The 12,639-nt window shown below is 48.2% G+C and overlaps 1 protein-coding gene across 3 annotated transcripts in view; it reads left to right on the top strand.

Moving 5' to 3' along the window:
- The window catches only part of LOXHD1 (lipoxygenase homology PLAT domains 1), a gene marked incomplete at both ends in the record, with an annotated part of 210,750 nt that overhangs the window by 173,966 nt on the left and 24,145 nt on the right, over positions 1 to 12,639 (top strand). For all 3 annotated transcript variants that reach the window (XM_082640798.1, XM_082640797.1, XM_082640796.1), the window contains 3 exons: positions 4,313 to 4,430; positions 5,586 to 5,760; positions 7,551 to 7,736. In XM_082640798.1, coding sequence (XP_082496924.1) covers positions 4,313 to 4,430; positions 5,586 to 5,760; positions 7,551 to 7,736 — 479 coding nt within the window. The remainder of the gene's footprint in view (positions 1 to 4,312; positions 4,431 to 5,585; positions 5,761 to 7,550; positions 7,737 to 12,639) is intronic.

The raw sequence follows: 12,639 nt of genomic DNA, 5'->3' as shown, positions 1-12,639 counted from the left end.
CTGCTGTCTGGCTGCCTGGGATGGCTGCTGCTGCAGAGGTGGTAGGTCAGAGTTCTGTTATCATCTCTGGTCTAGCTAGTGTCTGTTTGTATCTTCAGTCACTCACAATCTTTACCGCTATACTTTGACCCTAATCTCCACCCCGACCCCAGATTCCTGGAATTTCTCGGATTAATTATTCCACGCCTACATTCCACCTTATTTTATAGACACACGCAGACACAGTTGCTGGTGGGAAAGATAGATACCTCCTTTCTGGTAGTATCTAAATTCCAAAAATGTTGCTTGAAAGTCACACCATATTGTAAATGCTTCGAGGCACCTTGTTAAAGAATTTTGGTTTTCCCAATTAAGATTTATTCTTTGAAGAGAGCCATCATTTCTTAATTATTCTGGAGGGCAAGCTCAGGGCTCTTACCCAAGACATATTTTGCTTCATTGCATTTGCAAGTGGCCCGAAGTTTGACCTGTGTCTTGGAATCCTCATTATAGGTGTCAGCATCTTGACTCAGGGACTTGGATTGTAAGACCCACTGGGCTTGTGTCATGCACACAGCTTAGTGTTGTGCAAGGGAGCCTTTCCCAAGAAATGGTGTGTGACCAGAATGGAGGCAGAAACGTGCATGTGTCACACAGAAAGCATTGTGTAGGTTTGCCTGCTGCAGCGCCCCTGTTGTAAAATGCTATACCCAGAGTCCAAATTTGATAGCAATTCCCTCAACCCCACTCCCCAGCTAAAGTCCCCAACTTGTTGTCTTGCCACTTTGGGGGAAACTGTTCTGGTAAATTAATTCACAGTGAGATGGTTGTGAATGGATGTAGCATTCAAAAAAATGATGCCTTCAAAAGGTAATGCTTAAACCCAAGGAATGACTGTCTAACAGTGGAACTTGAGGCAATTAGTTTCTAATGGATGTAGGGGCTATTTTTGGGCAAATAGATGTGGTTTTTCTCTAGAGGGAAGTAAGTACCTGTAAGGAATCATTCCTAGGCCCATCGGAGACACCATAAACTGGGAAATTCTTTGGTCTGGAAGCAAACCAGATTCTCAGAGTTCTGTTGGCTTTGCCCTTCCGGGTGGCCCCCTGGCTTCCACTAACCCTTAGTGCAAAGAAGATGAGAAGAGACTCAGCTCAAGAGAACTCAGATGGAAGGCAGAGCCCAGATGGCTTTCCAGTTGCCACTTCAGGAGGCATTTGGGAGCCACCAGTGGCGGTGGCCTGGGCTTAGCCTGTAATAGCTTGTAAGTTTTGAATCTTTCCTTCATATCTTTCTCACTTAGGTCTCACACTGCCTGGTTAGTGATAAAGCTCTGAGAATGGAAAGGGCCCATCTTTGGGGGCTTCATGGGCAGGGGAGCTGGTGGGGAGGCTCCTGGAGTTGGTCAGGCTTGGAGGGAGGTCTCAGGGCTGAGTGGGAATGGTGGTAGTCTGAGAGAAGAGGCAAGCGGGCTGAGTTCCAGGGACGGGTGCCTTTGAAAGATCAGGCAGTTGGAAAGTTCTAGCACCCACTGCTGGGTGACCCCTCTTGACACATCATCTTCAACTCAGAGGCTGCCCTTTAAAAGGACACTGGAAGATTTGAACATGTGCTGGGCCTGATCATGCATTTGAGGATGGTAGAGATTTAGAATCTGTTTGAGATTTCTTTAACTTTGATCTACTCTCAAACCAAGGCAAGGATGCTCATGAGATATGGATGCAGACGGGTTGATGCAGCTCCCTGCTGGGCAGCAAGTTCAATGATCTTATTGGTCCCTGAGGAACCCGGTTCAGAGGAGCCAGGGCCTGTGGGCTCTGCCTTTTACCCCTCAGTCACATCAGCACCTGTGGACACCTACACCACCGCTGAGGCAGTCCTGCTGCTACTCACCAATGCCTGGAGTTCTCTCTGTGCTGGGTCTCTCATTTGGCCCCCCTACAGTCCCAAAGTGCACAGTCTTGCCACTTGGGTCTGTGTTAGTTTCCCGAGGTTATGACAAAAATTTACTACAAACCTAGTGGCTTAAAACAATGCAAACTTATTCTCTAACATTGTGCTGATGAGCACTTCGGGCCTGAAGGAGAGAGGTCTGGTGGCTACTGCAAGGGCCTGGGGAGGGGAGACTGTAGAGGCACCGAGCTTGGCCAAACGGTTGACAATTAAACAATTGGCTCTTGGGCCAGAGCTGGGGCCGACTTATTAAGGGTTGGCCAATGCTGTCCTTAGAGGGACAGAGCTGCCCCTAGTTGCTGTGGGATGGAACATGGGCTAGATGGCCACTGGTGCTGGAAGGAGCTGGGTCTAACATGAAGCTACAGGTGAGCCTCTGATCCCAGCCAACTCCGGGAGCCCCAGCCCTACCTCTAAGATGCACAGAGGCAAAGTGCCCGAGCAGCTGCCCCAGGGAGGCTGGCTTTGAACCCCATAACCTTCTTCCCTATCTTCCAGCCACCCCCTCCCCAGGCTCCCTACCCATAAGTCTTCCCCAGCTTCTTAACAATGTCTAAAACTTTTCCATTAAATACTGGCCCTTCCAGCCTAAGGCTTTGGGTTTGGTTAGCCTTAGGCTGTCTTCCGTCGCAGAGACGGGTGAGTGAGTGGGCGCTAGGCCCTTTCCCAAGGACAGCCTTTGAAGGGGTGGAGAACAGAAAGAAGGGATAACAGGAAGGGAGTGAGGGGTAGCTAAAGCTGCTGAGCTCCTTCAGGTGGATGAGCAGGGCAAAGCCCGGGCCACTTCAGCAGCCCCATCCTTCTGAGCCAGAGGCAAGGGGACCTGACTCAGAGGCTGACCACTTCTCCAGCGGGGGCCCCTCAATGTGGTGGCTCTCTCTCGTGGCAACTGGGATGTCTCGAGGGGCTCGGAGCAGCAGGAAAAATGTGGCTGGTGAGCTGTGGAGGAATAAAGGGCCAATGAGGGGCTTTCCTTTCGGATGCAGGCCTTTTACCCTGAGGAGAGGGGTCTATCCAGGTGTAATCGGGGTTTAGTCTTTAATGGAGGGTGAGGGGACAACTGTAACCCAGTCTTCAGTTTTCTAAAAGAAAAGCTTATTTCTCTCTCCCTTTTTCCTTACACCTGCCCCACCATAAAATCTCCATAAAAGGGAGATATTTGGCTAAATTCAAAGGGCGAAAATTAAAAAAAAACTACAAAGCACAGATTTCTAAAGTTCCTTTGTTCTGCAAAATTATACACCTGGCAAGAGTAAGGAATCCATGAGTTGAAAGATTATTTGAGAGAATCTCCTCTATGTGAGATGAGCTTGACAGGGGAGTTTGTGAGCACCGCCTTCCAGTTCCCACGTGACCAGAGGGACAGACAGCTTAAACTAGAGCAGGAGGCATTTAGGGCAGACTTCTGGGAGAGTGTTTTTACTTCTAATAATCATAAAGTGCACATAAGCAAGTTATCAAAGGGATTAGGCCTCTGTTCCACTGCTGTCTTGAAGACGAGGGGTAGTTAGTTCTCAGTTTGCAGCATTTGCAGTCCCAGCTCCCACTGGCTGTGGCCTCTGTTTTTAAAAGTATGTTTTGTTCAAGGAAGCATAAAATTGCCATGCAGTGTCATATCTTCAGTGATACCTGCGTTACCCCCAGGGGCTTAGCAGCAGCAGCATCTGGAATCAGTGAGCAGTCAAGCAATGTCAGCACCGAAGGTCGCGTTTTGCACGCAGCACTGTGGGAAGAGCAGTAAGAAATAAAGATAGAGCGTCTCTGAGATGCTGCGGTCATTCGGTAGAAAAATAGTAATAGCAGCAAAAGCAACGTAACTGCCATTTTACAGTTATTAGTAGTTTTACCCAACCTAGGGCCACTGCCGTCAGTTATGCATATTCTGTGCAGAAAAAAGTGAACAGCACTCTCTAGAGTTGTGCAGTGCACAGCTTGCCCCACCATTCGTGGCAGCCAGGTCACTCACTGAGTCTCATTTAAAGCTTTGCAGGTATGGAATTCTTTTCACATGTTAAGTTGATTTCACATCCATTTGGTCCTCATGACAGTTTTATGAGATTGCCGGGCCAGTGTCATTTTCCCTAGACTACAGATGAGGAAACCACGTCCCAGAGAGGAGCCGGGGCTGTTCCATGTGGTTAGCAGAATGAGATTAGGACCCAGAACTGGTACCTCTTGATTCAGGACCCTATCTACCAGCAACTCACTTAACCCAGTCTTTTGGGAACACGTCTGGGGCACAAGAGACAGGCTAGTGGGGAGTCACTGGGAGCTGAGAGGCCTCTTCTTCCCTCCTTACCCTGAATCTGGTCTCTGGCACGACCTCGCCCTCTCACCATGGCCAGCCTCCCTTCTTCATGCCCCTCCTCTCCACCCCTAGATTTGAGCGGGAGCAGAATGACACCTTCATCATGGAGATTCTGGACATCGCCCCGTTCACCAAGATGCGGATCCGAATTGATGGCCTGGGCAGCCGGCCCGAGTGGTTCCTGGAGAGGGTAACGTGGCTGGACCCTCACCCTCCCTTCCACCCACTGCCCACCCCCTCTTCCTGCTCTTTTGGGCTGTCAGTGGGCCTTGTTAAAGTGCAAATGTCACCTTAAAGGGTTGTTATGCGGACCTGGCCCAGATAATCAATACGCCCTTTGGTGTGAATTAATCAGAGAACGTAGTTTTATTTATTTGAGTCCAGTCAAAACTGAACCAGCTGCCAAGGCGTACAGCCTGCCCTGTCAGTGCAGTGTGGACAGAGACAGGGTGTGGGCTTCCTGGAGGAAGCGAGTTGGGAGGGGTGAGAGGGGAGCGGGAACTGGGACGGCAAAGCTCCAATGGTGGGAACATTAGACCAACGGCAAGGCAGCTTCCGGTGCCCCTGTGATCACGGTTAGCTGGCTGCCTCTTCTTCCATCTTGGGCTAGTGCTCCCCTCTGAGTCATCCTCTCATCCCTCCTCCATCAAAGGCCATCTGTTCCAAGTCCCCTCAGGCTCTGCTCACCTGTCCAGCCTTTAGCAGATTTTTCTTTTTTCTTTTTTTTTTGCGGTACGCAGGGCTCTCACTGCTGTGGCCTCTCCCGCTGCGGAGCACAGGCTCCGGACGCGCAGGCTCAGCGGCCATGGCTCACGGGCCCAGCCCCTCCGGGGCATGTGGGATCCTCCCGGACCGGGGCACGAACCCACGTCCCCTGCATTGGCAGGCGGACTCCCAACCACTGCGCCACCAGGGAAGCCCCCAGATTTTTCTTGAACCAACAGTGTGGTGCTCCCACCAAGGGCAATCTGGCGAACTTGGGTACACAGTTCCAGGGGTCTATGGCTGACAGTGGTTTGGTTGGTCTGTTTTTCTGTCATTCATTCAGCAAACATTTCTCATGCACAGTGATGGGCACCTCTCGGAAATATATTTAGACGAATTGCCCATTTCCAACTCCCTAAGTGAGGGTAGTCATAACAGGGGCTTCAGACCCTGTGCCAGGCCCGCGGGGCAGGGTCTTTTCCTGGAGAGGACCCTTTCCTCATGCCTCGAGTCTAAATCAGAAGAACTTATCTCAGGTCTGGGATCATGGGTCCCGGGGGTCCAGATGAGGGGGCTGCGTAGCGGGTGGGCAGCTGGCAGAGGTGAGGGAGGTATCCCCACACTGGCCCCTGTCTCCCAGATCCTCCTGAAAAACATGAACACTGGAGACCTGACCATGTTCTACTACGGAGACTGGCTGTCCCAGCGGAAGGGCAAGAAGACCCTGGTGTGTGAGATGTGTGCCGTCATCGACGGGGAGGAGATGATGGAGTGGACTTCCTACACCGTCTCAGTGAAGACCAGTGACATCCTGGGTGAGTCAGTGGGTCCCTCCCTTCTCCTATACCCCCCTGCCACTAACCCTGCCCCTCCTTAAATTCTGGCTCAGGTCCTGGGCTCTGGTCAAGACATTTTTCTCTGGATGGCCTTCCAAAAGTTAGGCCAGCTCCCTTCCACAGTGTGCCACCTCCTGCCTGAACGAAGTATTCCTCCCAGTGACTGACTTGGCTCTGTCCTTCCTGGCTCAGGGAAGTGAGGGAGAACGTCATCAGGCCATATCGTCAGCACTTTCTTTTTTTTTTTTTTTTTTTTTTTTTGTGGTACGCGGGCCTCTCACTGTTGTGGCTCCTCCCGTTGCGGAGCACAGGCTCCGGACGCGCAGGCTCAGCGGCCATGGCTCACGGGCCCAGCCGCTCCGCAGCATGTGGGATCTTCCCGGACCGGGGCACGAACCCATGTCCCCTGCATCGGCAGGCGGACTCTCAACCACTGCGCCCCCAGGGAAGCCCCCCGTCAGCACTTTTGAAAACGGTGCAGGAGCTTGGCTCAGAGGCCCTCTGTTCTCCTGCTGCCTCCTGACACCCCTCACCCGGGTGCCATGCATCTTGGATGCCCTTGGGTTCCTTCCCACATCCCTGTGCTTGGCCGCCATCTGCTGTGTGCCAGCTTTGGCCTGGGGTCTTAGGATGGGATAAGTCCCTGAGCCCGTGTATGACTGACATTCGAGGGCAGCAAGGACAGTGAGGCTGTGACAGAAGTTGGCACAGGTGCTGGGAACCCAGAGGAGGGCACCTTACCTGGCCTGAGATCAGAGGCAAGGGTCATGGAGAGCTTCCCAGAGGTGGTGCCAAAGTCTGGCCCAGAAAGACCAACAGAAGCCGGTGAGGCAGAGGGGACACCACAGGACGGGCCTTCCAAGCAAAAGTACGAGCGTGCTCAAAGGCCAGCAGCTGAGAGGAAAGCAATGCCTCCTGCCTCCCCTCCCCTATACCAAGCCTGTTCCCCAGCAGCTGGTGCAAGGAATCTGGCAAACTCACTCACACTACTTATAAATGGCTAGTGAGAGAGCCCCTTGTTGGCCCTGGTAGCTTACATTTTCAACAGAGAAGCATTCAGCCAAAGAAATGGAGCATCTCCGGCATACGTGATGGGTCAGGACAGCTGGCAGAGGTTTTTCTGGCACCTCCCTTCTTCCTTTCCTCCTCAGAGCGAAGCCTTCACTCTCTTCGCTTAAAGTTCCAAGTGTTCGCAGTTTTCGAGTCCCTCATCCCTTCATGATGTGCTCTCAGAAAACAATAACTTCATTTTTAACCACAGGGTGTGTATCAGAAAATCTTCAAGGAGTGACCTCTCCCAGAAGCCTTTTCTTTTCAACTGGGGTCAATACCTCTATTTGGCTTAAGCAAATGATGTGAAGCTCTAGTGTAGAATGTCAACCAGAGGCAGATTTGGGAACAAGGAACTTTCACATTTTACAGGAGGGAGTTTTATTTCTAAACTGTAAAGCCAGTCTACATGGCACATGTTTAAGTATGGGTGTATTTCCCCTAAACTAGGTGAGTTCTTGTACCAAACCATTCACACTTGGTAACCAGGATCCCAGTTAGCCCAACAGCATTTACAAGCCACAGAGGTGAGATGAAGGATAGAGTTGGGAGCCCTATGACACTGACCAGCCCTTTCCGACCTCACCCCTGGCCTCGATGACTCTGAACTTGCCCATGTGCCCCCCTGGCTCCTCCCAGGATCCCAAGAGTGAGGCCAGAACAAGAGAGCCATGATTCACAAAGTCCAGCACCCAGAGCCCTTGTCTTGTGCACCCCAGGAGCGGGCACCGACGCCAATGTGTTCATCATCATCTTTGGGGAGAATGGGGACAGCGGGACCCTGGCCTTGAAGCAGTCTGCCAACTGGAACAAGTTCGAGCGGAACAGCACCGATACATTCAACTTTTCTGACATGCTGAGCCTGGGCCACCTCTGCAAGCTGAGGGTCTGGCACGACAACAAAGGTAGCTCAGGGTGGGAGGGAGGGCAGGCCTCAGCTCTCCACCTGAGCCCCACCCTGTCTCCCTGGCAGCACGTGGACCCTTCTACGCCAGGGTGACAGGGAACCGAAAGTAGTTGATTGCCACCATTTTTAAAAATTTTATTTATTTTTGCTGCGTTGGGTCTTTGTTGCTGAGTGCAGGCTTTCTCTAGTTGTAGCGAGTAGGGGTTACTCTTCATTGTAGTGTGCAGGCTTCTCATTGCGGTGGCTTATCTTGTAGCAGAGCACAGGCTCTAGGCACACGGGCAGGCTTCAGTAGTTGCAGCACGTGGGCTCAGTAGTTGTGGCTCGCGGACTCTAGAGCGCAGGCTCAGTAGTTGTGGCGCACGGGCTTAGTTGCTCCACGGCATGTGGGATCTTCCTGGACCAGGGCTTGAACCCGTTTCCCCTGCACTGGCAGGTGGATTCTTAACCACTGCGCCACCAGGGAGGCCCAATTGCCACCATTTTGACTGTTCCATCAGGTAGAAAGCCAATGTTTCTGGGCAAATTTTAGTTCCTCCTGCTCCCCCCTGCCCCTCGGGGTGTTGAGTAGCTCTTAATTTTCTGTTATGTTGGGGCATTAATTCTACTTAGTTCAGATATAAAAATTAAGAAAAGAAGGGCTACATCACCAAATTCACTTCCCATGGATTTTCTATAAAGGATTATGTTTGTTTATTTATAATAGCTAGTCTAAAATTAGTCAAATTCACTTATAAATATGAATGATGGGATAGACTATAAGCCAAGCAAGAAATTTATTTTTAACTTCAAAATATCTAAAGAATACTTTGTCATACCTGTCATTGTGCTGAATTTTTTCATTATCCTTTTGTTGTCTTCAGGCCATTCTGAACATTTTTTTCTGGCTTTGGGTCTTTATGTTACACATTATATAATTAGAAAAGAGTTGTTAAATACTACATTTCACCTCCTTGAGACACATTACTTTCTTAATTTATGTGTTCGAACTCACCCTCTTGTCTTCCATTGAAACTGGCCTCAACAAAGCTATTCACTCAAATACTTCTCCAATCTTTCCTGAGTTTCCCCCAGGAGTGGCCCAGAGGTGTCCTGAGTGTTGCATTTGTCCTTACTTCTTCCAAATCCTGACAGAAGACCAATATGTCTGTCATGGTATCTGATGAAGCCCAACTTGGCAGCTTTAACATGGGTTAAACAGTAAAAATTTTTCAATACCATGGGATAAGCTCTGATTAAGCACAGAGAAAGTACTCAGTCTTCAGAGCAATAATCTAATGAAGATGTGCACAGCCCTCCATTTTCAAATCTCAGTGTACCCATTCAGTCATTCATTGAGCGAACATTTACAGCATTCACTGTGGTCCTACTGCTCTGTTAAATATGAAAGATACAAACATTTGACCCTTACAACAATCTTGTGAATTCCTGCAACAAAAGCACTGAATTATCTCTCTTTTCTACAACCAAGGAATATTGAGGCCCTGTGAAGTTTGAACAACTTACTCAGAATCACACAGCAAGAAAGAGACACAGCCAAAACTCAAATCCAGGTCTTCTGATGTCTGTTCTGGGATACCAGCCCTACCTGCCAGTTCCATTGTGCACCCTCACCAGCCACTGTGCCAACAGGTCAAAAAAGCAGATGAGGAGACGAGGACAGCTTCTTCTACCTCTCTTCTCCCCCATACATGTTTATTGTCAGGGTATAGGGGGAGGATGACTTCTCCAGAAAAGTGGAAGGGGCTGCTTATTCCTCTCCTGTTCATTCAGTGTCCTTATAAGTCTATGGAAAGAAACATACTTGCAAAATATTCTCAAAATATCCCTAATGAATCTCAACTCTTTCCCAATAAGGAAACAAAACAAAGACCCCTGAATTCTTTCTCACTCTCTCATCATCCATTATGATTGTTTTAGAACTAGTAGAAGGTTGGCCGGTGGTCGAAAGTCTGGCTTAACAACAAGAGCCAAATTATTAAGATCATCTCCTGCCCCAGACAGTTCATAAGATCAAGATGAGCCGCTGCCCATGACACTCCACAAATGGATCACTCAGTCAAGACCATCACTTCAGTGTTTGAGCAAGATGCCAGGGGCTCAGGAAAAGCACTGAACCCCATTGTGTGTGTCACCACAAGCCTAATTAGAGTGATTGGACAGACCAGATTGATGAGGGTGGGTGGGGATGGGGTTTGTCTACCCTAATATACATGCATACAGCTTCCTTGTTGCAGTGTCCACTCCAGAGGCAAACCATGGTTTAGGAAGTATATTCCTGGGAAGTGTGTCCCTGTCCTAATCAGAAAGAAGCACATTTTATCTCTGGACTGCCAACACACCCTGGCAAGGCATTACTCTTGAGAGCAGGGGCCATGGCTCATTCATATTTATTTTCATAACTGCCTACAAAGGTGCCTGTGGCACAGTGGAGACTCACTAAATCTTAGCTTAGTTGAGACTCCACCCCTCCCCCACTCCCAGGAGAGAGCTGAGAAATACCAGGGCCTTTAATTCTGTTCTTCCACAGCCCCTACCTCAGAAGCAACAGAGAAGCAAAGGGACTAGAACCTTGAGAAGGAAGAAATATTATTCCCAGCCAGTCTGAACAATCCCCTTAGGGTTCAACCACATGATGGGATCAGAGGTCAAGGGGCTCCCTGATCGCCTCCTGGTCAGGTCAGAGAACTGGGCATGGTAGAACTTCATGTAGACCATGATGACCTCCATCCCTTTTCCAAGAAGGGAAGACAGTGTCAGGGCCATTTTTAATATGAAGGTTTCACTCACAGGGTTGCGAGGGTGGAGGGGATGACCAGAAAGACTGAGGATGCCCGTGTTAGAGACCACAGTTCTGGGTAAACATGCTATAGCCTTTGGAGCTGTGTAGCTGTCCAGGGTACTGACTTCTCTCTGGCTTCTCTCAATTCTGGACTCTGCCACCTGTTTCTAGGGTTCCCACCTTTGAGGCTGACTATTTTCAGCCTGGACTGTTACAGACTTCCCTCAGCTTGCCAAAATGGTTCAACTTACCATACGTCTCATCCTCAATTCACAGCAATAAAAGACAGATAATTGCTGATCCAAGATCAGAGTTCATCTCTGTTTCCTGCCTTCAAAGGCTGCTATCTTCAACTCCATCTTATCTAACTCCACCTGACTAACTATCTGAAACCCTACTGGTTCTTTGTTCCTTGGATGACTTCTCCTGTTGCTACCACACCTTCAAAGTCTGCCTTCTCCTTCCATCCCCATCTGTTTCTCATCACAGACTTTCCAGAGTCTTCTTAGGCATTCCTGCTTCATGTGGTATCCCTACTTCCAAACTACCTAGGAAAGCAAAGGCACACATATTTGAGAAAAATGTCCCAGAAAGTCAAGCAGTAACATTCCAGGAGTCAGGGATAATGTTTGCCTGTAGTGATGCCTATGTTTCCCCCTTTCTTGTTTTTCTCCTCCTACCTGACATGTCCTCTTCCCAGACAACATGAGCCTTTCAGTTCCTCTACTACTGTAGTCCTAATGATTCCTAACAAGTCCTAACAAGTTTTTATATTGATTTCAGTCAATAAATCAAATATAACCAATTCTCATTATCCACAATAGTTTTGCACTCTAAGGTTGCTGCAAACACTGAACCACTGCTCCTAGGGAAAATACAAGGTTAGGTTCCTGCAGGCCTCTGGTCACAGTATTTTCATCAACCAGTCAATACATAACTTTGTTTTATGTGTGTTCCTGTTTAAAGACACTTCATCTAATATATATTCTTGATTTATTTTTTTAACATCTTTATTGGAGTATAATTGCTTTACAATGGTATGTTAGTTTCTGCTTTATAACAAAGTGAATCAGTTATACATCTACATATGTTCCCATATCTCTTCCCTCTTGCATCTCCCTCCCTCCCACCCTCCCTATCCCACCCCTCTAGGTGGTCACAAAACACCTAGCTGATCTCCCTATGCTATGCGGCTGCTTCCCACTAGCTATCTATTTTACGTTTGGTAGTGTATATATGTCCATGCCACTCTCTCACTTTGTCACAGCTTACCCTTCCCCCTCCACATATCCTCAAGTCCATGCTCTAGTAGGTCTGTATCTTTATTCCCGTCTTACCCTTTGGTTCTTCATGACACTTTTTTTTCTTAGATTCCATATATATGTATTAGCATATGGTATTTGTTTTTCTCCTTCTGACTTACTTCACTCTGTATGATAGACTCTAGGTCTATCCACCTCACTACAAATAACTCAATTTTGTTTCTTTTTATGGTTGAGTAATATTCCATTGTATATATGTGTCACATCTTCTTTATCCATTCTTCTGTTGATGGACATTTAGGTTGCTTCCATGTCCTGGCTATTGTAAATAGAGCTGCAATGAACATTTTGGTACATGACTCTTTTTGAATTATGGGGTTTTCTCAGGGTATATGCCCAGTAGTGGGATTGCTGGGTCGTATGGTAGTTCTATTTGTAGTTTTTTAAGGAACCTCCATACTGTTCTCCATAGTGGCTGTATCAATTTACATTCCCACCAACAGTGCAAGAGTGTTCCCTTTTCTCCACACCCTCTCCAGCATTTATTGTTTCTAGATTTTTTGATGATGGCCATTCTGACTGGTGTGAGATGATATCTCATTGTAGTTTTGATTTGCATTTCTCTAATGATTAATGATGTTGAGCATTCTTTCATGTGTTTGTTGGCAATCTGTATATCTGCTTTGGAGAAATGTCTATTTAGGTCTTCTGCCCACTTTTGGATTGGGTTGTTTGTTTTTGGTTATTGAGCTGCATGAGCTGCTTGTAAATTTTGGAGATTAATCCTTTGTCAGTTGCTTCATTTGCAAATATTTTCTCCCATTCTGAGGGTTGTCTTTTGGTTTTGTTTTTGGTTT

This window comes from Mesoplodon mirus, assembly GCF_964341445.2.
Source record: "Mesoplodon mirus genome assembly, chromosome: 13".
NCBI lineage: Eukaryota > Metazoa > Chordata > Mammalia > Artiodactyla > Ziphiidae > Mesoplodon > Mesoplodon mirus.
The sequence above is the reverse complement of the archived record's forward strand: the minus strand, read 5'-3'. Positions and strand labels throughout refer to the sequence as shown.